Source organism: Perca flavescens, chromosome 16, assembly GCF_004354835.1.
Source record: "Perca flavescens isolate YP-PL-M2 chromosome 16, PFLA_1.0, whole genome shotgun sequence".
In the NCBI taxonomy this organism is placed as follows: domain Eukaryota; kingdom Metazoa; phylum Chordata; class Actinopteri; order Perciformes; family Percidae; genus Perca; species Perca flavescens.
Genome location: NC_041346.1, coordinates 5,235,025 through 5,259,456, shown reverse-complemented (window position 1 = coordinate 5,259,456; position 24,432 = coordinate 5,235,025). Strand labels below are relative to the sequence as shown.

The 24,432-nt window shown below is 39.8% G+C and overlaps 1 protein-coding gene and 1 long non-coding RNA gene across 2 annotated transcripts; both read left to right on the top strand.

Moving 5' to 3' along the window:
* Positions 1–1,923: 1,923 nt before the first annotated feature.
* On the top strand, positions 1,924–8,733 carry LOC114571287 (rab9 effector protein with kelch motifs). Its single transcript, XM_028602170.1, has 5 exons — positions 1,924–1,939; positions 4,930–5,008; positions 8,093–8,181; positions 8,277–8,423; positions 8,678–8,733. Exons 1-5 carry the CDS (start codon positions 1,924–1,926, stop codon positions 8,731–8,733), a joined length of 387 nt encoding a protein of 128 aa, XP_028457971.1.
* Positions 8,734–19,278: 10,545 nt separating this feature from the next.
* On the top strand, positions 19,279–20,810 carry LOC114570481 (uncharacterized). Its single transcript, XR_003694528.1, has 3 exons — positions 19,279–19,333; positions 20,404–20,488; positions 20,727–20,810. It is a non-coding gene; the product is annotated as an uncharacterized LOC114570481 (long non-coding RNA).
* The last annotated feature ends 3,622 nt before the right edge of the window (positions 20,811–24,432 follow it).

Genomic DNA, 24,432 nt, shown 5'->3' with positions numbered 1-24,432 from the left:
TAACAAATGAGATCGATCAGGTAAATAGGACTTAAAGCATCTTAGTACGATTCCTAAGTGTTCCAGTCTCTGTAACAGGATGGTAGGTAATAGTGTTGAATTCAGCACTAAGATCTAGTAAGTATGGAGACAAATCCTTTGTCTGAAGCAGTTAGAAGGTTAGTAATTTTCACCTGTGCTGTCTCTGTGCTATGATGCATTCTAAATCTTGACTGAAAGTCCTCAAATAAACTATTGCTATGTAGAAAGTCACATAACTGATTAGCGACTACCTTCTCAAGGATCTTGGAGAGAAAGGGGAGATTAGATATAGCTCTATAGTTGGCTAAGACCTCAGAATCAAGGGTGTTTTTTTTCAGAAGAGGTTTTATCACAGCTACTTTAAATGACTGTGGTACATAACTTGTTAAAGAAAATAAAACAATACAGCCGTAAACTGTGCAGCTGGTGTCTAGAGTCGAGAGTGCATCCGTACCTTTTTTCCTTGTCCTTTCAGCCACAAAGGGGTATTTTGCCCAAAACCTTTTTTTCATGAATCCCCAGGAGTCCAAGGAAATGGAATATCCAAGCCGTTATATCCAAAACGAGCTGTTCGCCTCACAATGTTGAAGTTTCTGGCCGAATCACAACAGAAAAACATGAAACTGTTTTTCATTTCCACACTTGTATCGCAGCTCGCTTCTCTGACAAGGCTCCTACATGCTCAATGTGTGTCAAGTGTCACTGTATTCTCTCAGGTCTAAGGTTTCCATAGATACCTGGTATGAGCCAATCAGGATCAAAGGTGTTTTTTTTCAGAAGAGGTTTTATCACAGCTACTTTAAATGACTGTGGTACATAACTTGTTAATATAGACATATTGATCATATCTAGTAATGAAGTGTTAACCACGGTTAAGCAGCCTCGTTGGGATGGGGTCTAAGAGACTTAGCTGAAGAGACCTTTATCATTAATTGTTGAAGGTCTATAGGATAAAAGCAGTCTAAGTATATGTCAGGACTTGTCGTTCTTCCTGCGTTTAAAGGTGAACCGCTAGAAGTTGAGGGCAAGAGGTGATGAATTTTATCTCTACTTGTTATAATTTTATCATTAAAGAAGCTCATGAAGTTGTCACTACTTAGAGCTATAGGAATATATGGCTCAATAGAGCTGTGACTCTCTGTCAGCCTGGCTACAGTGCTGAAAAGAAACTTTGGGTTGTTCTTATTTTCTTCTATTAGTGATGAGTAATAGTCTGATCTGGCATTTCTGAGGGCCTTCTTATATGTTTTCAGACTGTCTTGCCAATCTAAACGAAATTTTTCCAGTTTGGAACGCCATTTACTTTCAAGTTTTAATTTAATTAAAACAAACCTTAAAATTAAAGTTTGCAAGTTATACCAAGGTGCTAGTTTCCTTTGCTTCATCATCTTCTTTTTGAGAGGAGCAACAGAGTCTAAGGTAGTCCGTAGCGAGGCCGTAGCACCGTCTACAAAATTATCAATTTAGGAGAGACTAAAGAGTCCTCTGTTATATTAAGCAACGGCATTGAATTAAATTCTGTTGGAATATCTTCCTTAAATTTAGCTATAGCGCTGTCATATAGGCATCTAGTGTAGAAGCTTTTATTTAATTTTGTATAGTCGGGTGTAAGAATTCAAAAGTTATTAGAGAATGGTCTGATAATAAAGGATTCTGCGGAAATATTTTTAAATCTTCAATTTCCATATGCCAGCACACGGTCGAGGGTGTGGTTAAAACAGTGAGTGGGCCTTATGCACACAATGACTGAAACCAATTGAATCTAGTAGTGAGTTGAAAGCAATACTAAGGCTATCACTGTCAACATCCACATGGATAGTAAAATCACCTATAATAAGTACTTTGTCAGCTTTAAGGACTACGCATGATAAAAACTCTGAGAATTCAGATAAAATGTAGAATATGGACCTGGAGCTTGGTAAACTAAAAACATATATATTTGGCTTTAGTGTTTTCCATGTTGGATGTAGAAGGTTACGAACAAGCCTTTCAAATGAGTTATAATTTAGTTTAGGTTTAGGATTGTTATGATTTGATACTATAAATAAATTGAATTGAATTGATTCATTAACAGGCTTGAATCAAAGATGGCTGCAACTCCCCTACTATTAATATGACTGGGAGGAGTGGATTCATTTAGACTAATATATTCTTCATGGCACAGAATAAGACAGAATAGATCAATTTGATTATCTGTTATCAAATTATTTACCAGTACTGCTTTAGAAGACAGAGATCTAATATTTAATAGTCCACATCTAATTTTCCTGTCCTGTTCTGCCATTGCATTGGTAGTTTTAATTCCAATTAGGTTGTTAAGTATAGCGCCTCTTTTGTTTACTTTTGATTTAACTGATCTGAGTCGGGGGACAGACACCATGGTTATGGGACTATGAGTGGGCGACTGCTCCAACGGATGCACAGAGAAGCGCGTAACATTGCACCTCTGATTACTGATATCAATCTTTGGTTGTAATAGACTTGATCAGATTTCTTGATATGAGAGTGGTGCCGTCCAGAGTGGGATGAATGCCGTCTCTCCTAATCAGACCAGGCTTTCCCCAGAACGCCCTCCAGTTATCTACATAGCCCACATCATTAGCTTGGCACCACCCGACAAGCAGCGGTGTAAGGATGACATGCGGCTGTACATGTGATCGCTTATCAGGTTTGGCAGGGGTCCAGAGAAAACTACTGAGTCCATCATTGTCTTTGCATATGCACAAAGTGACTCAGTCACGTCAGCACGTCAGTCACGTCAGTTGTTCTTCGTTTAATTTCCTTTTTTTCTGTGATGGCACTGCCTCAGTATTAGCCATAACTACAACAGATCACTTCTACAATTAAATTAAAATACAATTAGGCCTATATAAAGAAATCTCCTGCTACCTTTTATCTGGCTGGATACTCACTGACACAGGTTTTTCCAGTTCTGTGACCCATCAAAATGTGTTACTGTAGAGCTGTTCTGCCTGCCATAAATCATTTTGTGACTTTGCTGAAAAAATTTGATTCGGGCAAAGGCATAAATAAAAATTACATAAAAATAGCGTTCTTTTCACTGTTAGACTCATTTGCTGTTACTGGTCATTTATGACCATCAGATAAAAAGATGCACAGTTTCAGAAACATTTAAAAGTTACATTTCGTTACTTTAAACAGGTTGTGGCATAAGCAAGATAAATAACAATATCTTAGATGGGTCAAAAGGTATATTTAATGAAAATTACACCTCAATCTGCTTCTTTTAATTAAGAAATGTGAATCCACTCACCAAAATATTATTACCAGATAGTAAAAAAAGTCCATGTCTAATGGGTTGATATGGTTTTTATTACAATTCAATTTTATTTATAGTGTCAAATCATAACACTAGTTATCTCAGGACACTTTACAGATAGAGTAGGTCTAGACTACACTCTATAATTTACAGAGACCCAACAATTCCCACAAAACCTCCTTCCTTAGGGCAATATGTAATCTTTTATTACATACATTAGACTCTACCCTTTATTTATTAATTCAAACCTACAGGCCTCATTAAGTCAGATTTGGTCCTCCATGGTGCATCACAGGTAGTTCAGCTGAATTACAGCTTTGAAAACTGTAATCAGAGCAGAGATGTTCACAAGACATTTTTTGGAAGTCCAAATCAAGTCTCAAGTCTTTGAGCTTGAGTCCAAGTCAAGTCTCAAGTCTTTGAGGGGCAAGTTCAAGTCAAGTCTCAAGTCTTTTGCCACAAGTCCAAGTCAAGTCTCAGGCCTCTGGCCTTCTGATCTGTCCCTAACAATGTATTGTTAAATCTTATGAAGTCAAAACATGTCCTGTAGCTACCATCCATACAGTACAGTATCAAAATCAGTTGTGGGATAACTTTATGGGGTCTACTTAACACATCCCTCTAGCCCTCGGACCTGGTGAAATACATTACATTACATGTCATTTAGCTGACGCTTTTATCCAAAGCGTCTTACAATTGCTACATATGTCCGAGGTCGCACACCTCTGGAGAAACTAGAGGTTAAGTGTCTTGCTCAGGGACACATTGGTTGATGTATTGCAGTGGGAATTGAACCCAGATCTCCCACACCAAAGGCATGTGTCATATCCACTGTGCCATCACCACCAGGAAATATTAACCTAAGTCTGTCACATCATATGGATACAACTATAAAGATACAATATGCCTGTTCCCAGCATTAGCACAACACTTTGCGATGGTTAGCTTGTTACCTGTGGCGATATATGCTAAATGTAACGTCTCTTTCACATTAGCGTGTGAGCGACTGACCTATTTGGGTGCGTTTTGAGATGCCTGATGAAGTTCGATGTTGTTGATCCGGCATCATTTATCTTGGTGCCACACACCTTGCATGTAGCTGTTGGCTTACTGCCACTGTTTACCAAGTTATTGAAAGCAAAACTAATGACAAAAGGCTCAACTCTGGGAGGACTAGGTCTCGCCATCGTCAATGTTTTTTTTTTTATATATATATGTGAGTGCGAGCACATAAGGCATAACGCATGCGTTATGTTGCACATTATGATAAAGGGCAGGGGACATGCAACTCGTCATTTCTCCAACGTATATGCGCCAATAAAAGAAAATAGAAATACATTAATACATTTAGAGTTTAAAAGCAATAAGTGCATGAAAACATGTTGATGAGTCTCGAAGCTGAAGTCTGAAGTCTTTTGGGTGGAGTCGCAAGTCAAGTCTGAAATCTTTTGAGTCGAGTCCGAGTCAAGTCTGAAGTCAGCTGTTTGTGCGACTTAAGTGTGACTTGAGTCCCCATCTCTGATCAGAGGCTCTTTCTGTAACCCCCTAAACACTGTTACAGTTATAAAGCTCATCTGCTGTGAGTGAATGTAATAATCAATAACCAGAGATTTTGTTGTCGTTCGTAGTTTCTCCTGAAGATGTGACATGGGAGGAGATTCCACAGAGTGGGGAAGTTCCCTCAGCCAGAGAAGGACACACTCTTAGGTAAACTACTATTATTAGGGACGGAACAGCATAAAAAGTACTAGATTTTTTCCCCATCCTACTGGAAGGTTAATCAATGGAATACTATATAATGACCTGTGGATGGTAGCAATATGCATTTGCTGTATCTAGTCTGCCACAACTTGAACAAGAAGAAGGTGACATAAAATTGGATTGTTTCAGTTTATATGCCAAATGGATAGTGTACAGTTAGCTTGTGTAAGCTCATATGCTAAATAGATAGCGTACAGTTAGCTCGTGGTAGTTTATATGCTAAATGGATAGCGTACAGTTAAAGAGAACCTGGTGGGTATACCACAAAGCAAGTTTGACAGAGCCAGGGTTTCTTTGCCTTGGCTGGCATGAAGAATATGTGATAAATATTACAGCAAAAAGCAACAAACTCGGGCAAATCGTTCCAAAGATGAGGGGCCCTGATGGCAAAAGCACTGTCACCTCTAGATTTAAGCCTCGACATTGCAATGGCAAGAAGAGCCCCACACAAGGATGTTAGGCGTAAGTGGCGCATATGGGGTCAACATCTCTGCTATGTAGCTAGCTATGAAGCTAAAAATCTTGATTTCAATTAATATGAAATTAAGACTGAAATCAATTCTAAAATGAACAGCGCGTCAGTGGAGTGAAGCCAGGAATGGGAGGGAAGCCAGGATTAGGGTGATGTGATGTCATCTGTTAAAACCAGTGAGAAGCCTAGCTGCTGCCTTCTGAACTAATTGGAGGCGAGATGGCAGAAAAGACGGCGTTACAGTAGTCCAGTCTAGAAAAGATAAAAGCATGACTGACTTTTTCCAGGTTATGGAGTATGATAGCACGGGTTGTTAATTAAAGGAAACAGGACTGGACAACTTTTTTGATGTGTGATTGAGATGTTAAAGGTCCAATATGTAATACTGACAGCTAGCATTTAAAATGGTTACTGCAGTCCAAATTCAAAATACTAGAGAGAGTCGTCTCTCCCGGGCCCTCCTCCCCAGAGTTCACAGGGGTTGTCAGGTTGCGAAAGCTAAACCCAACGTCCCACAATTTTAGCTGGATGCAAGTCTCGCATTGACAGACATTACTCCACAGCAGAGTTGCTAGATGCTGCTATGTTTACGGTTATAAAAGCCCACGCTCTAGTGGAGATCTGTACCCAGCTGAAAGTCATATTTTATCAGTTTGTCGGCTACGGCCCCTGAACAGAAGCAGGGAAAGAATTTCGGCAGGGGGAAGATTTTCGTTACTACCACTTTCCAGACCCCATTATACAGCTTGTCTATACCTGTACATTACAAATTATGGTTGCATGCCAGTTTGTAACAAAGTGGGAATCATGCATCTCGTGTTTTACCACGGCTCTGGTCATGCAACTGTTTAGAAAGATGACAAGTCTGTTTTAGGTCAAGTAGAATGAATCTATCTCTGTTAATCCAATTTGTTAGGTTATTGCTACTGTCGCTGCAGCCCGTTGGTTTTGCCTGTTTGTGTTTCATGTCTGGCAAACCGGGTGTCAAAATGGGCAGTTGACAACAACACACAGGCCAAAATAAAAACAGGCATTCCGTAACTGAATGGAAATTTCAAAGGAGAAAATACTGGTTTTATCATTGTTGTCATAGAAGATAGTATTTCAACTTAGAATGTTTCCTTAATATCTGATGACATATTGTGGTATTTTTTTATTTTTATTTAATACAGTAAATATATTACATATTGGACCTTTAAATCTGAGTCAAATACCACTCCAAAATTTCTGGCAGTGGACTATACATTGTCAGACATGGGATCAAGGTCACTCTCAATGAGACTGATGGGGTTTGGGGGACTGAACAGTATGATTTCTGATTTTGAGTTATTGAGTTAAATCTCTCCAGAACCACTAAAGACTAAGAAAAGTGTTTTCAGTCAACAACAGGTGACAATGAAGGCTAATTGTATGAATATACATAACAAGAGCCATTTTCAGAACTACAATAGCAACTCACAGTGATTTCAACCAATCATTTCTAAAAGTATAAAATTAGAGACTGAGCTTAAACTAAACAAAAAATACTAGACCAGACCAACAAGAACAAAACAATTTCAATATGAGCATGAACTGTTTATTAATATAACTGTAGTTTTGGCAGCCACAAGAACAGATTCTTTCAAAAAACTCTATGCCTCTTAAGTTTTGACAGCTTCAATGCTTCATTGCGTATTTCACCACACACAACACACAATGGATTTGGCGCCACGGAATTGCCTGTTGCCTTAAATCCATAGCCTATATGAGGCCTCATATTTTCGATTGAAGCTTGACTTGCTTTTCTTTTTCCAATATTTTCGGGTTGGTAATCGCCCTTTCTTTTACTGGAACAGTCCGCAATAAAATCGGCCTTGGAAGTTTGCTGGGGCCCGTTCTTCTCTGCACCTATGCTGCACCTGCCACTTTACGCGTACCACGCTCTGCAGTCCGGTCAGATACATACGTCCAGAACCAATGCGAAACCAAGCTAAGCGATCAGAAGGCTGCCACTCAAACAAACACATTTTTATCTTGGCTATTTATTGTTTATGTTTTGGAATAAATAACATGGTTGTTACAGCACGCAAAGCATTTAAAAAAGACAAGTATAATAGAAAAAAACATTATTCTGGGAATATTTTAAGGCCTGGTACTAACGGGTCCACGGACGGGGACTGGTCTGGCAACCGGGGGTTAGGAATCACTGCCCTAGTGGGAACATGTAGATAGAAAATAAAATTCGGCCTAAAATTCAACCTTGCGATACACCACAGGTTAATTGTAGAGGATGAGTAATTACCTAATAGGTTTTAGTAGCCAGGGGATGGACGTAATGTAACGTTACGGCTCAACACCTTTGCATATATAACGCGTTCCCTCAGCTTTGAATCTGTACCACTCATAGATCAAATATTGACTATAAGTGACGCTATTTTCAAAGGAGTTGATCAGTGAAAGCCGAAACTTGGAACAAAAACTGTTCTTAACATGGTGTGATTGTGCAGTAAAGCAGTGATAATATATAAGAATTGCACTAATGCATTTTTACTGTGATAGCTTAATCTTGCTTCCTAAAGTGTTGTCAAAGGGAAGCTGTATCTGTTTGGAGGAGTGTCCAGTCCTGAAGCCACTGAGTGTCTCCCAGGAGTCTACAGCTTTGATATTGGTGAGGAATTTACAGCAGGTGGAGAAAAAGAACACATCTAGCTAGGTTTGTGCTAAGCCTAACAGCACTGTTATTGTATTTCCATTTTCTAACAGTGTCTCTGACTTGGGAGTGCTTAGCAATCGGGGGTGTGGCCCTCAAAACCCTAAGACACTGCTCTGTTGCCATGGGAGACAACATCTACGTGTACGGAGGCATTTTTGAAGGGAATCCAATCGACAATCTCATGGTCTTCAACACAGGTCTATACAACACCGTCTTGATTAATGGATCATACTTCTGTTTTTTATGTTTTACCACATTTACTACAAATCCTAAATACTCTCCATGACTGCTGATCAATTTCGAAACCTTCCATTAGCTTTTATATTGAATTACTTTCTTCTTCATATCAACTTATAACTTACAAAGACTGAAAATGTTCCGCTTTCAAGAGGTTCAGCCTGTCATTTGTGTATGTCATTTATTTATTTTTTTCCTCTCTGCTCTGTTTCAGCATCTCTCACCTGGACGCCGGTAAAAACTAGCGGATCTCTGCCGCCTGCCCTGTAAGACACTTATTATTAGTTTCACAAAGGGAGGATTTATTTCAGAATCAGAAAAGGATTTATTGCCATGTAAGTAACACTTAATAGGATTTAGAGTCTGTGTCAGTGGGGATCCCAGGCCTTGATAATGAGGCCAACTGCAGTCAGGAGAAATTTTTTTTGTGGCGTGGGGTTTTAATCTGGATGGACCACAGCTTCCTGCCAGAGGGGAGTGTTTCAAAAAGTTTGTGTCTGGGGTGGGAGGGATCAGCCACAATTTGTCCTGCCCGCTTCAGGGTCCTGGAGACATACAGGGCCTGGAGGGATGGCAGATTGCAGCCAATCAACTGCTCAGCAGAGCTGATGATATGCTGCACTCTGCCCTTGTCCTTGGCGGTGGCAACAGTTTTAGTTTCTGCTTGTATGAGGGAATCAGGTGGACCCTGATGTGGTCTGAGTGTCTCAGTGCAGCGAAAGGAACAGCATGAAATGCTAATGTGACAGTGATCCAAAATATTCTTCTCTCTGGTTGTACATTTATTGAACTTTCTGTATTCAGGAAGTTCATGGCTGAGATTACCTTTGTTTGAGTTACTGAGGACAATAACTAAGGAGTCCGGGTTTGTAGAATCACTGTTACATCATTACACCAGCCACTGTAAGGGTAAAAACAGATTCCAGCCAGCCAGCTGTAGCATAGAAAAAGAGCAATCCAAAGAGCCACGTCTCTGTGAAGCACAAAAAGTCAGTTTTTCCTTAACAGTAGCTGATATTTGTCCAGTTTGTTGCCCAGTGAACACACGTTGAAAAGAAAGTTACCAGGTAACGGTTTCACTGCATGGGCAAAACGTGTGTGTGTGTGTGTGTGTGTGTGTGTGTGTGTGTGTGTGTGTGTGTGTAGGTATGATCAGACATTTGCTCCTGTCGGAGATCAGGTGTTCATGTTTGGAGGTTATAATGCAGGTGGAGGCTTCTGTAAAGACATCCATGTTCTAAACACAGGTAAATATTTAGATAATATATAGAAAAAATCTAAAGGGGTTGTCGAGCGGTTTTTATTTTCATTTATAAGTTCAAGTAACACTTAATTTCCCAGTTGTAATTAAGGTTTATTCTAAATATCTCAAGATTTACTTTAAATAGTTTTGACTGAAAATTAGTGAGTGGTCACAAACAACTTGTTTCTCAAGTGACGATCCCAGCACTCTCTAGTAGATGGCGGTAATGCAACACTTATGGATGCCATAAACGAAATGAAGACTATGAAGAAGCCTTGTCAGATTTGTCTGCCAGAGATGGTTGGCAGGATCTGCTTGACGTATCTCCGGGTAGGTTAATATTATTAGGACTTTGTCGTCAAATAAATCACATATTATGTTTTCAGCATCATTGTTGCAGTGTATTTGCAACTTGCTTTGTGTTCTTATGGCAGCAGTCACAGTTTGCTACTTTTTTGAGCGTGCTAATGTAGGCTAAACGTTCTTGTACAGCTTCAACAGCGGGCCTAACTTAATGTTAGCTCGTTAAAGTCAACACTGTAACATGGGGTTTGCCTGGTCTCTGTATGGTATTGGAGGTCTGAAATGTTATTTTTCAACTGCTGCTCGGATTTTATCGTTCTATGGCACTATAAACTGTTCACGTTACAGCACTTTACTTAGTTTAAAATACTTCTATTTTATGTATATAATGGTCTATTGGTGAAGTTGCACTGATCACTTTGAGGGGGATATATTTTGTCCCCACTGATGATAAAAAATATTCAGCAGAGGCAGGGATTTGTAGATCAGAAAGGTGAAATCCCATGCCCACTACTACAACAATTACTATTTCTAGGCATAGTTCCATTATCTTTATTGTGACTATAATTGCCATTGTTCATCGTACCCCCAACTGGCACCGGCAGACAACCTCCCACCAAGAGCCTGGGTCTGTCCGAGGTTTCTCCCTAAAAGGAAGTTTTCCTTACCACTCAAGGTTTCTGCCTAAATGGGAGTTTTACCTCGCCACTGTCGCACTAAATCCTTGCTCTTGTGGGAATTACTGGAATTGTTGGGTCTTTGTAAATTATAGTGTGGTCTTGAGATAACTATTGTTATGATTTGATACTATAAATAAAATTGAATTGAATAAGGTTGGCGAAAAAAAGGCCCTAACGCTTTTCAGTGTCTATTATTTCGCTATGAGGAAACTCAATAAAAAGCCATTTGCCAACACTAAATATCAAACAAAAACCGTTAGCTACATACCAAACTAACTTTTCTTCATTTTCCTGGAGCACGAGCGGATAGCTGAAAGGAACATATGGCCCTATGCTTTTCAGGGTCTATTATTTCGAGAGGAAACTCAATAAAAACACTAAACACTAAATATCAAGCAAAAGCCAGACACTATATAGTTTTAAGTTGCTGTGAGCTGTAGACTACATTCACCAATTCTAAACAGAGGCAGAGCAGTATGTTAATCTCAGAGATTATTCCTTCATAGCGCTGTACAATGCGAGAAAATCTCAGAGCTGAAACGGGCAGACTCACCCTGGGTCAGGTGAATTATTATATATTACATTTATCATAGACACTCAAAGTGCATTTGGGGGGGGGTGGGGACTGCTCTCTAACACCACTGGGTGATGCACGGCAGCCATGCAACGCCTTACGACGCCAGATCACCACACATCAGCTAGTTAGGGAGGGGAAGATATTTTTAGTGGACATGCAGAGAACATGCAAACTCCACACAGAAAGGCCTGGATTTGAACCCAGAACCTTCTTGCTGTGAGGCCACAGCAGTAACCACTGTGCCACCGTCCTGCCCGAATTAAGTCTACTGCTACTTACAACACTACATTTATACATTGTAGTTCATGACATTGTAGTATTTTTACATTACACCTCTGCTGAAGTGTTAAATTTGTAACGATCATACAACACAACTCTCTCTCTCTCTCTGCGCACACACACACAAACAGGTTCTGGTGGTTGATGAACGCAGATATGTGCTGATTAGCTCTCATAATGGGCCAGGTGGCCATGAGTCGATGTCTGATTACTCCACATTTTCATTGTGATATTTTGTGATTATATTCTGAATCTGCAACATCCTCTGTCAGGTAAATCAGTAAGTCAGTAGTAGGCTATACAGTGGAGTTGCATATTAAGTGGTTTAGGGTCCTTGTGTAATTAATTTTGGGGTACAATTTGATTTTGAAGAATTCTACAAGTAGCAATACCACAGGCCAAGCAATCGTCCCGTTCCAAACAGGCACATTTTCAACAGGCACTGTACCAGTCGTTAATAAAGACAGAAAAACTGTTCTTCGGCCAGTACACCTACTCCATGCTTGCTGATTGAAAGCTGTCAATCGAGGTATAAGGTGGTCCGTGGGTGGGATCGCCTTGAAAGTGACCAATTATAGGAAGGCCAGTGCCTCCTTGGTTTCCGCCCCCAAAATGTCAAAAGTCAGATTATGCGGGAGAGCATAAATCAACTTCACGAGCAGCGTTTACCAGTGCTCGCACAGCAGTGGGCCCACTATAACACAGTAATATCGGCTGAGATCGCTGACGGTTTTAAGCAGTGCTAAATATCATTTCAGCCAATTCCATACAGAGGATCAGGCAAAACGTTAACGTTAGTCTAAAAAGTAGCAAACTGGGACTGCCGCCATATGAACACAAAGCAAATTGCAAATACACTGCCTAATAATATCAACCTACCCGGAGGAACGTCAAGCAGATTTTGCCAACCATCTCTGACTGATGAAAACTGTCTGAAAAAGAGACCAGAGAATAGGAGAATAGAAAGAGGTTTACAAATACAGTATATTTCCAATGAAAAATACTAAGTTGATTTACAAATGATAAAATACGAGTTACCAATTTGAGGCATGGACACAGATACACCTATAAAGATACAAATCGCTCTGCATTCATTTGTCTATTGTGTTTCACAAGTTACAAATTAGAGGCACGGACACGACACAGATATACACATACAAATCACTGCATTCATTTGTACATTGTGTTTCACGAGTTGCAAATTCTTGTGAAACATAAAACATTAAACAGTTTGACCACAAGTCAGATCACAAATCTCTGCAGTCATTCATTAGTCTCTGACTTCTGTTTTTAGAGAACTTGGTGTGGCAAAAATGGGAGGTGAAGGGAGAATCACCTGCGGCCTGCAGCGGACAAACACTGACTGCACACCATGATAAAGTAAACACACACACACACACGCACACACGCACACAAACAGAGACACAGACACAGTGAACAGTCAGATTAGTGAGGCAGATCAATGAAGAGAAAGCACTGGAGCAATATCATCTTCAAAGTCTCATTCTCCGGTCAACAACATTTGTGATACTAGTTAGGTAAACCTGCTATATTAATCGTGACATATTGCTTATTATTTTAAGATCCAAACCGCTTAATTTAGAATATACTAGTTGGATAGCAGCAGCCTGTGGTGTACAGGCTAGTAGGATCGGAGCCACTGTCCACTGGTCCAGAGTTGGACCGTGCTGCAGCAGATTCAAAATATTACATGGATGTCGCCAGGCAGCAGCAATGGAGGCTGATTGAGGGCACCTTATTATATGAGCAGTGGTATCTGCAGATTGCAACCAGCTGAATACCCCTTCCCTCACCCCTCCCCCTCAATGTTAAGGTCACGATTCGATTAATTAGGGGTCCAAGCCCCAGTCTGGAAGAACCAGCTACGCCATTCGCACAGCAGGGCTTGGACTAAGGATTATTATTATTTTCCATTATTCTTCTCTGCGTAAAACTCCCGCTACAGCCCAAACCGTAAATGTTGGGGAGGTGCCATTTTCAGGACTGGTCCAAAACTCCGCAAGGACCTCAGGCACAACAATTGACCCACTTCCACCACTAGGTTGTGCAATAGTAGAAAAAACGTGTTTGTGCCTATAACACCCAAACTATATATTGCACATTCAAAAACCATATATCCACGCGTTCCCTGGATCCAACTGAATCGCCTTATATAGCTATATAATTGTGATAGGATAAAAATTGCACATATTACGCACTAACAAATGTGTGTAGCTAACTATGAAAACACTAACTTTGCCAAATCTCGACCAAAATAAATGCTATCAACGCGAAACTTTAGATTCTTGTTTGCCGTGACCCTCTGGAGGTGCCCCACACATGTTACGAAAATTGACGACTAGGGGGCGCTACAAGTACAAAAAGTTTATATCTCATGAACAGCTCATCCAATTTTTACGAAATTTGGAGTACGTTAAAGTATGCGCAATTGTCGACCAAACAAATTTTCCTAGATAGCTACCACACACATTTATCATATCTCGGCCAAATTAAATGTTCTCAGCAAAGAACTTGAGATTATTGTTCAACATCCCACTACAATGCTCTGTACCAAATTTGTCAAAGATCGGCCATTAGGGGGCGCTATAATCAACGTGTATTTGTTTCTTCTGAGGTCGAGCGTGTCGTATATGACACCAAAGGGCACTTCTGATTCATAACTTAATAACTTTATAACTATAACTAGTAGAAACTTACAGTCTTTTGGAGCTAAAGTGCTAAGTGAATTATGTTGGCAAGATTATCAGGAACCTTACCATGTAGAGCCCTTTAGGTTATAGTAAGAATTTTGAATTGGATCCTGTAGGTTACAGGAAGCCAGTGAAGGGAGTAGAGTAGAGGATTGATATGGGTGCGCCTAAGGGGGCGCTATAATCAATGTTTATATGTTTTGGCCAATAACTCAATGCATTTAAATGGGAAATTTGCAATTGCAATATCTCTGCCACAGTAAATGCTATCAACACGAAACTTGTGATGCTTGTTCGGCATGGCGCTCCGAGGCTCTGTACCAAATTTTCTAAAGATCGGCCATTAGGGGCCACTATAGTCAACATAGACCAGTTTGGGCCTTTTAACCCCTTCTGAGGTCAAGCATGTTGTGTACAACTCCAAACGGCACTTCTGATTCATAACTTTATAACTTTATAATTCTAAGTCTTTTGGAGCGAAAAGCTAACAGTTGACCATATCTGCTGATGTCTTAGTTGTATTCCTAGCCCTTACAGAAGGTTTTGCATCCAGTCTAGAAGTCCAGAGTTTTTCGGGGTCTTTGTGCAATTAATCCATACTGTTACATCCAAGATTGATACATTGCATGTAAAAAATTTAAATAGTTTGTCTTTTATATGAGTTATAATGTTCAATATATTTATTTTTGCACTGGATGACTCCAAATATATAGAACTGTTTTAGACAACACAAATGCTTGTGTGGCATTGCTATGTATCAAGTGAGATTCATGTTCCATTTTATTTATTCATTTGTCTTTATGGTCTTACAACCTTTTTAACATTCAAGTGACCTCACTGCAGCACAACTTTTCGAATAGTCCAGTTTTTCCTGTAGACAGTTCATAAATTGACTATGGACAACAGGGTTGATGTTTTACAAGCTTTTATAGAAAATAAAACCAGAAAATCCTTTAGGGCTCTAGGATACTTGCAACGGCAATGTACCGCATAACCTTGCGGCTCACACCTCTCGATATTTCCCGACGTTTGCCTCTCCACTGTTTTGCTTCGGGTCCCACTTTCGCACGCTCACCGGGTCGTCAGGGGCAACTGCTGTCGGGGGAAACTGGCGCGAGTCTTAGACCCCGTCATAACTGCTTGCAGTTCTAGTTTTCAATTGAAACTTCTTTTTTTCAACAGTGACAGACATGCCACAATTAGAGCCACTAGAGAGCAGAAGGGTACTTTACAACAACAGTTTGAGTTTTTCAGAGTTTACTAGGTGAAATTATATGCACCATTAACAAGGCCACCTGAATGCACCATGAAGTCCTGTCGGAGCCCACACACTTTATCGTTTGATGACCAGTGAAAGGATTTCCCAGTTCTGCAGCCTGTTGCACCATCTGCGAGTCTAAGTTCTCTCTTAAGTTAGGGTGTAAAGCCCATAGTAAACAATACCTTGAAACCAATAAGTTTCCTACCAAATTTTTGTGGATGTTTGGTTGCACCACAGTGACATAACATTCATCTTAATTACACTGGTGTAAAGTCCACACTAACCATATTGTCGCAGAAAATGATGTTCACTTCCCATGGCCAATCAGTAAAAAGCACTATGTAGTGTTTATTATTATTATAACCCTGTTGTCTTTCATGCCCAATTGTCTTTGAACATTTTGCTCCGCAAGAGCAAAGAGGCTTATGGCTAAATAAAGTTAACATTGGTAATGTTAATCAACAAGGTATATAAATTAGGACAAAGCATTATGATTAGTGATGACTATACAAATTTAAACGTCCAATATGTAACTTTCTGCCGCTAGGGGTCTCTCAATCAAAACAATGGATGGTAAACACAGACTTCATCAAACCAATTCTGCTGCCAGCAGGTCGGGTCTGTATCTCCGCTCGTGGAAAATGAAAGCGGGAGTATTAATCAAAATCATCATAGATATCCAAGGGGTGTAAACTATCCTGGAGTACACATTGCTGATGCAAAAAAGCCAGTCACCCTTCCACATCCTCCAAGTTATCCCACCTGTCTTTACTCCTATGAGGTGTAAGATTTAAGTTGTAACTTACGTCTACCTTAGAACAATTACAGCTGGTACAACCCTTAAAGTGTTAGTAGCACGTATACTCTGACCTAAATGGATTGCATTTATATTGAATATATGTAGATAGCGTAGTATTAAGAGCGACAAAGGTAGCGAGTAGTATGAAAGGTCAAAATTCCGCGTAGGGAGCGTGATTGGGTGTGGATGGGTAAGACAATACAGGACTTTCACCGCGGAGACCGGGGTTCGTGTCCTGCGTGTCACTTTTGCTAAACCCAACCGTCCCTTCCCGCGCAAATTATCAACGTCATACCCATTACACTATGTAATTTTTGTTTGTTTTTGAGATATGCTGATATGATATTTTAATGAGCAGAGGCGTTTTGCATCTGCAATTATGGTCCGCCTGTTATTTTGCACTAGACGTCACGTAATGTGATGAGTCATCACGAGCGTACAACATGATAATGGGAAATACTGAAGCCTTAGCTTTGTGCTGCAAAAATAGTGACTGTTCTAGCTGTTGTGTTTTTTTTATTTTAAATTAAACCGCATTATGCAGACCACAAGTGACCTTTGAACTCAGAAAATACTGCAACATGGTTGTACTGGGTGGTACTAACTCAGATTGTAGAAGCTGTCCCTTAAACAACTAATGGGGGCTCCTAACATCATGCACAAACACAAGCTCATAATGAGTGAAACCCGTAGATTCACTCATAGAGTCTCTCATGGCAAAAAGCAAAAATGGCAAAGCATCATCCCAGTCCCTAGGAAACTGAACACATTATGTTTTTGTCATAGTTTAGTCTGATGAGCCTGTTCAAGTGCTCCCTGGGAAAGTGCATATACTGTACTACTACTAAAGAATATAAAAGGAAAGTAAAGGAGATGTTATAGAAGTAGCTATAGTAAAAATATGTTATGCCATCCATGGATAATTTCTCCATTGTTCGTTGCTGTTTTGATTATAATGTAATTTTCTTTATTTTTAATGGAGGATATCTACCTGTTTGGTGGCAAAACAACAAATGAGGACGGCATGTTGACATCTTCTAAAGAAATCCATAAACTCAGTATTTGTGAGTGAAACGCGGCAGATTAACTGACAAACGTGAATATAAATTATTTGAAGTTCAAAGGATTGAGATATGTTCTTCAATTATTTCACATTATGTCTCTTCAGCTAAGATGAAATGGAAGGTTCCTCTGTACGTTGGGATTCCTCCGGCCCGACGACACGGACACACTGCCTTCATCCTCCATAGCCATGTCAGGGTGCCGCTAAATATTTTAAAATTTATAATTTATGTCTATTATTGTCATGGCTTATAATATAAAATCTAACTTTTCTGTTTGACAGCTGTATGTATTTGGAGGAAAGAATGAAGAGCAGGAGTTTAATGACCTGAAGGTGATGAAACTAATTAACCCCTCAGAGAGACAACCAGGTACATTATTCATGTTTATTTTATTAATATACTTATACTGATATATTAGGGCCTGAAGCTGCAGTGTTTATAGCAGCAACAATCTAAATTTATTTTTGCTTGTCACATGCACACACCTGCCTGCTGCAAGAGTTGAATTGTCTTGATGCATAGTGCAAATCAATGAACAAGGAACTCTTGCTGTTTGTGAGTTCTCTAAAATATTTAATTCTGTTAATAAAAATAGGGATTTGCATGTCAGAGCATCTGCACAAGTATGTATTGGGTAACCTTATGTGTATACAATATGAGGGGGGTGTGTCTTTTGGTAAGTTATCGCTGTTTTCACTTCCTGCCTAGCTGCTCCACGCCCCACGGCTTGTGTCTTTAATTCTTTAATTCAATTTATTTATAGTCTCATCTCATAACTGAAGTTATCTCAGGGCACTTTACAGATGTAGTGTCATGTTAATCTTTTCAATATTTCAATTTTGTGTACTAGACTAGTACAAATGGGAAGAAAGGCACAAACTTTCAGACCATCTCACCTTAAAGCCAGTCATGGTGTTGAAGTAGTTGTGTAAAAATTTACAAAAACAGGACATTTTCTCCACAGTGATGAAGGAGATCCTGTCAGAGTTTGGTCTACAGGTCGTCAGCCACAGGTCAGCAGCTGCTATACACAACTGTGTTTCTGTTTCTTTTGTGTGTGCAGTGTCTGTCTGCCTGCAGTTCCAGCCTAATGTCATGCTCTGTTTGAGTCTCATCTCTCAGCTTTAACAATTGGGTTTCATTTTGGTTTTGACAACAACAGCTTCACTCCCACAAAGGTTCCCAATGTCCGCTATGAGCTGAGCGAGTCTGAACCGTTCAACCAGTCCAGAAACACAGCAGCTTATGCACAGGTAAGGACGTCACATGCACACACACACACACACACACACACACACACACACACACACACACACACACACACACACACACACCGTGTAGCAGTTGTAGCAGCAGCACTTGTGGCAGTAGTAGCAGTAACTAACCCTCTCCCACTGTTGCTTCGTTTAGCAGGCAGTCAGCCGACACTGCCATCAAGCTAATGCAAATTATGCACGAGGATGTCACCATTATGCAAATTAATGTATGCCATCATCTAGCAACTTTTGGAGCTAATGCTAGCTACTTTAATTGAAAAAGAGTTGGCAACACTGAGTTCTAGCAGAAATAGTTTTGGTAGTTGTGGTGGCAGTATGTGGAGCAGTGGGACAGTAGTAGTAGTAGGAGTAGTAGTAGTAGTTGAAGCAATAGCAGCAGTAGTACCAGCAGCATTAGTAGCGCTACTTGTGGTAATTGCAGTAGTAGATGTAGCAGTAGCAGTATAGTAACTGTAGCAGTTGTAGCAGTAGTCGTCGTTGAAGTAGTAGTTGTGGCAGTGGTCTTAATAGTTCATATACTGTCTGCTTACACTAATTATAACACAGTTAGCATAATGTGATGTTTCCTCTTGCAGGTGTTTGTCCACAGAGACTTCAGTGCAGTTCGAGATCAGGCAATGAAAACGATCCAGACAGCCTTTACTCTGCTGGACCAGGAGTTCCAAAAACTGGTTCGGTACGGTTGTTTAGTTTGTTTTACATTTACATAATACATAATACACAATACATAATAATACAAGTAAAAATAAGTATAGGAGAATCATTAAAGAGCCGAACCGCTTTTCTCCATGTTGAGGCGGTTAGTCTGGATCAATGGAACTATTTCCAGGATAAAGCCTGACATCCAGCGCGTGGCTCAATTGCAGGATGTCCGCTCTCTGTCTGTCGCCGTTCCCAAATCCCTTCGCTACGGGAAATAACAGCAAACTTCAAGCTAGAAAGCTACACACTAAAAATGGCAAGATTTTAAAAAAAAAAAAAAAAAAAAACAAGTCAACATACATACCGGTAGCTTTGTGTCTCACTGTGCTTTACAGTGGGTTTTCACAGGGAACTTTAATAATGGCAGAGCTGAGCGGTTAAATTCATTCCCTATGGAGTTGAACAGCGGTATGATCAAAGTCTGCTAACATTGGCAAAAATGCCCGTATGTTCACCGCTCTGCCCCTTCTCCAAAATTGACTCCAAGTCATCTTTTGCAGAGCCAATGCAGTTAAAAAAAGCTGTCTGTGAAAACCCACCATTAGAACATTAACGCATGAAAATATGTTTTATTTAATTGTGTCATCCACAGCATTGCCACGCTCTTCTGCTCAAATTTGCAGCGCAGCAACCACAGGCTGCAGAGAGCCAAAACACTAGTTCTAGTGGTGTACTGCTGGACTGAAGTATGTGACAATGTTACATGTTTGCTGAATATGACCCTCCACCCATTTCCAGCTTGTGAGGAAGTTAGTATACATCGCTCCTGGGTTGTGACCCAGATCGTATCTGAATTTTCAGGACCAGTGATCAGCCCGTGTTGACTGGCTTGGTTTTAACTGACTAAAGAAGGGTTTAATACCACACCACATTGATTGATTGATTGATTGATTGATTGAAAAATGTTTCACACAGATGTAACTTCAGTAAAAAACTGATATAGTTTGGGTCACTTTGAGGAGATCATCTGGTTGACTCATTATTGACACTCTGAATATCTGAATAATGTATGGATTATTTTATGGCTGAATTTCTTTTTTCTAGAGAAAAGTCAGAGGTTTCTCAAGCTGTTACTGCTCTGCAAAGAGAGAAAGAAGCTCATGAAGCCTATAGACAACAACAGCAACAGGTTCATCACTTCCTCCAATCAAATCTCAACCAATTAAAACACAGTCTAATATATCTAATTTAATAAATTAACTGTAATTCTAACACTATCTTAAGAATGTTATCATGTTAACATGCTAATGCTTACAAGTTAGCATTATAAAATGCTTTTGGGCATGCTTTGTGTGTGTGTGTGTGTGTGTGTGTGTGTGTGTGTGTGTGTGTGTGTGTGTGTGTGTGTGTGTGTGTGTGTGTGTTAGGAGCTGCAGGAGATGCTGGACAGACATCGCTCTCAAAATGAGGCGTGGCTGCGAGCGAGAGCCGAGGAGAACGACCAAGAGAGGAAGGAGCTCTGCAGACTCAGAGTCAGTAAACACACAAACAACAATTCACAATAGCTTTTTTCCATTTCCTTGCTGTACACAAAGGTCCTTAGGAAGATTTCTTAAGTGGGAGTAACCTGCCCACCACATCCCCCAGCCGACCCCAGTGGTGGCACCAGAGATTTTGATTTGCTAGTGCTAAAGGGGTTGCTTGACTTTCCAGGAAGGGTGCTCTGAAATTTTCCCATTATTGTGCTAGTTGCCACAGTTTGATTTCTACTGCAACACCAAGAGATACAGATGTAAGGTTCAAAAGCCTGCCTATATAAACACACCTCTGAATGTAACATTTTACACAATTATGCCACGGATAGGGCTTGTGTAACAATGGTCAAGCATCAGGGGAACAGAGGTGAAATGTTGAATTTTTCTTCTTTCTTTATTTTTCCTTTGGAAAATAAATCAGAACATTGTCTTCAGGCTTTGATGTACACATTTACAGCATCTGATCAAAAGTATACAGCTTCTCTGCCAATCACAGCAATTTCAGCAATAGAAAATGCATACAAAACCATCATCTGAATCATAACTTTTAAACTTCTCATATAGAATGGCATAACTGCAGCCTAAGTGCATAAAGTTACAACACTTGATTAAAACATACCTTTGGAAAATAAATCAGAACATTGTTTTCAGGCTTTGGTGTACACATTTACAGCATCTGCACAAGCAAAATATAAAGAATGCATTGCGTTACATAGGCTACATGTACTACGTCAATAACCCATTGTACACTATCAGTGCTCCCTAGCAAGCGAAGCACGCCAGACAGAATGTTAACACACATGGAACGACAACTAATTAACGTTCGGGAATACTCGCTTAACATACGCTGTTGTCTCATACATATACCGAAACTATACTGAGATTAAACATACACACATGATACACAGAGACACTGAGTAATATTGCTTCCAATGTATGGATGTGACTAGCGGAGTTTACGGCTAGCAAAAAAAAAAACATTAACAAACTTTCTGTCAAACCATGCAAAATGCAATACGATTGTTACAGTGCATGAGATACATCAAAGTTATCAACCTAAACATCAATTTACTTTTAGAAAACTGATACTGGGTGAAGTACTTTGTACACTGAACCTACCCGATCAAAAGTATACAGCTTCTCTGATTGGGTAGGGAAGTAACGCAAGACTATACACAGCAGATCTGTAGTACACCAAATGGCCAAAAGTGGCTCCATTCACAACTATTAAACAAGGCTGTTCATTTTTGGTGAAAATCATATATAACAATACACTAAATTTTTTACTCTTTTACACTTGCACAAAAGCAGCAAGCAACAAGGTTGCGCACATTTGCGCACATTTAACCTCAGATTCTGAGATCACAAACTCTTGCTGCCAGTTACCAAAAATGACCTGCACTGAACAGTTTGGTTGAGCACTGAGCTGTCACTCAAGCGCAAATGAGAAAGGTGGGAGCGAAACCACAAAGCTGACAGAAAGCAGACTGGGCAGTGACAAAAAAGCAGAGGGAACTTTAAACTAAAGGACATATTATCAACAAGTAAAAGACTAATAGTTTACGATTACACAAATATTTTTGTTTGTTTTATAAGTTATAAGTTTTACTTTTGAGATGACAATTGTTTTTGCTTCAGTTTGTGATTTTTGTTTAATACTTAGAAAGTTTTGTTTTAATATATTGGCACAAATATAAATATTGGCTTTGATGTGCTGTGAGACAAGTCTCTCAAAAAACTCCATGACTATTTAAGTGAATGCAATTGGACTGTTAGTGCGTTCCATTCAGAGGTGTGGACTCGAGTCACATGACTTTTTGATTTGATGAAATTCATCAAATGTGTGACTCGAGTCTGACTCGAGTCACACATTTGATGAATTTAGACTCTACTCGAGAAAATCAGAAAAGACTTGCAACTCGACTTGGACTTTAACACCAATGGCTTGTGACTTCAGTTGGACTTGAGCCTTTTGACTTATAACAAGACTTGATACCTTTCTCCAAACTCAAAGATTAAAAAGTATTTAATTTAAAACGTGTTTTACAAATAAATTCACTTCTGTTTTAGAATCTACTGACGCTATTAATTCCTACCAGGTTGATACTTTATGAACGCATCATTTCCCAGATCCACTTTAGCTAATCTCTGACAACCTGGCTGCAGACCGGAGAAAAGCTGGAAGAATTTACGTTGCTGAGTGCCATTTAGAAATAATGACACCACCAAAGATCATTTCTTTTGCTTACAAGGACTATGTGGTGGCACAAAAAACTTTTTGCTACCTGCAAAACATGCAGATCGAAAATCACAGATGCAGATGCAACAACATTAGACATATGAAGCTGCACAAACAACGATAAGTCCAGGGTAACGTTAAATTGTTATACATATATTTTTTCATTTAGTGAATTTTGTATTAACAGAGGTGCCATGTCGGCCATTAACGTCAAGTTTTGTGGGTTCAGTGGGTTCCCCATCTTAACTCTTACTCTGATGTTCACCCGAAACAAGGTGAAAAATCGGCTTTAGAGTTAACGTTAAATAGCAACGTTAACATTACCATTACGGCCTGCAATCTGCTAACGTTATGGCAGCGATATTTTTAGCGTTAACGTTACTCCCTTCATTAAAAAAATTATGTCTGACTCTATGCTATCTAGTTTTGAGCCTTAGCTAGAGGTATGCATAGGCTTCAGCCTGCACCCATCCGCAATTGCTGGCTGGGTAAATATTCACAGTAATGTTAGATACCGCCTTCGCCGCTACTGTCAGACCCCCTGGAATCCCTGATTTAAGGTGGCGGCCGTCTTGACAAGCCTGAATGGCGGCATCGGGGTAGAATAGTTAGGCAGTTGGTAGTTATAATCTTGTTTTATTAAAGACAAATCCGGGGCAAAATGAACCTAGGGGTTAATAACATGTGTACCGAGTTGACCGTTCTCTGAGAACGCTGTACAACCAGTAACCAGTAACATAACTCAAGCATGCCGTTCATCGTTCAACTGGTTGTGACTGTTTTCCCAAGATGGTGCCCGCACGTATACGTCTTTCTAAACTTTCTTTTTGTTTGTACACTTACAAAGTTGTCAATGCTTTGGTTTACATGTAGGGACCCTCATTATGCTACTGTGGAAGTGTGGTGCTATTTTGATCCTTGTTAGTGGTATAGAAATAGCGATTTCTTTTTACTTTACCCATGCCCCGACGACTAGCGTTATAAGCTAATCAGTGGTTTGCGCTAAAACTGGTCACATTCGATTAGCATTAAAACAAATCCAAGAGAACGGTCGACTCGGTAGACATGTGTAATTAGGTTCATTTTGCGCCGGATTTGTCCTTTAAATCAAACATTCAGCAATATATGTTAGCTCTCTCTAATTGTATCTACCCTTGATGGAGGGCAGCATTAGTTAGCCTAATGTTGCTCCTGTTGCTAAAAAAACACCAAATACAGGGGAGGAGACATAGGGAAAGACAGACAGGGAAACAAACAGAAAACACAGGGGAATCCAGAGGTCCCAGACTTGTTTAAAAAAATAAATACACATTTGAAAAGGCAATAAGTGTAATATTGTGTAAATACAATGTATTATTA

What these genes read in the sequence shown, in the direction of transcription:
- LOC114571287 (XM_028602170.1), top strand. An exon ending in AGAGAAGGACACACTCTTAG is followed by an intron (nt 5,009 to 8,092) that starts GTAAACTACTAT and finishes TGCTTCCTAAAG; the next exon opens with TGTTGTCAAAGGGAAGCTGT. An exon ending in TCTCATGGTCTTCAACACAG is followed by an intron (nt 8,424 to 8,677) that starts GTCTATACAACA and finishes GCTCTGTTTCAG; the next exon opens with CATCTCTCACCTGGACGCCG.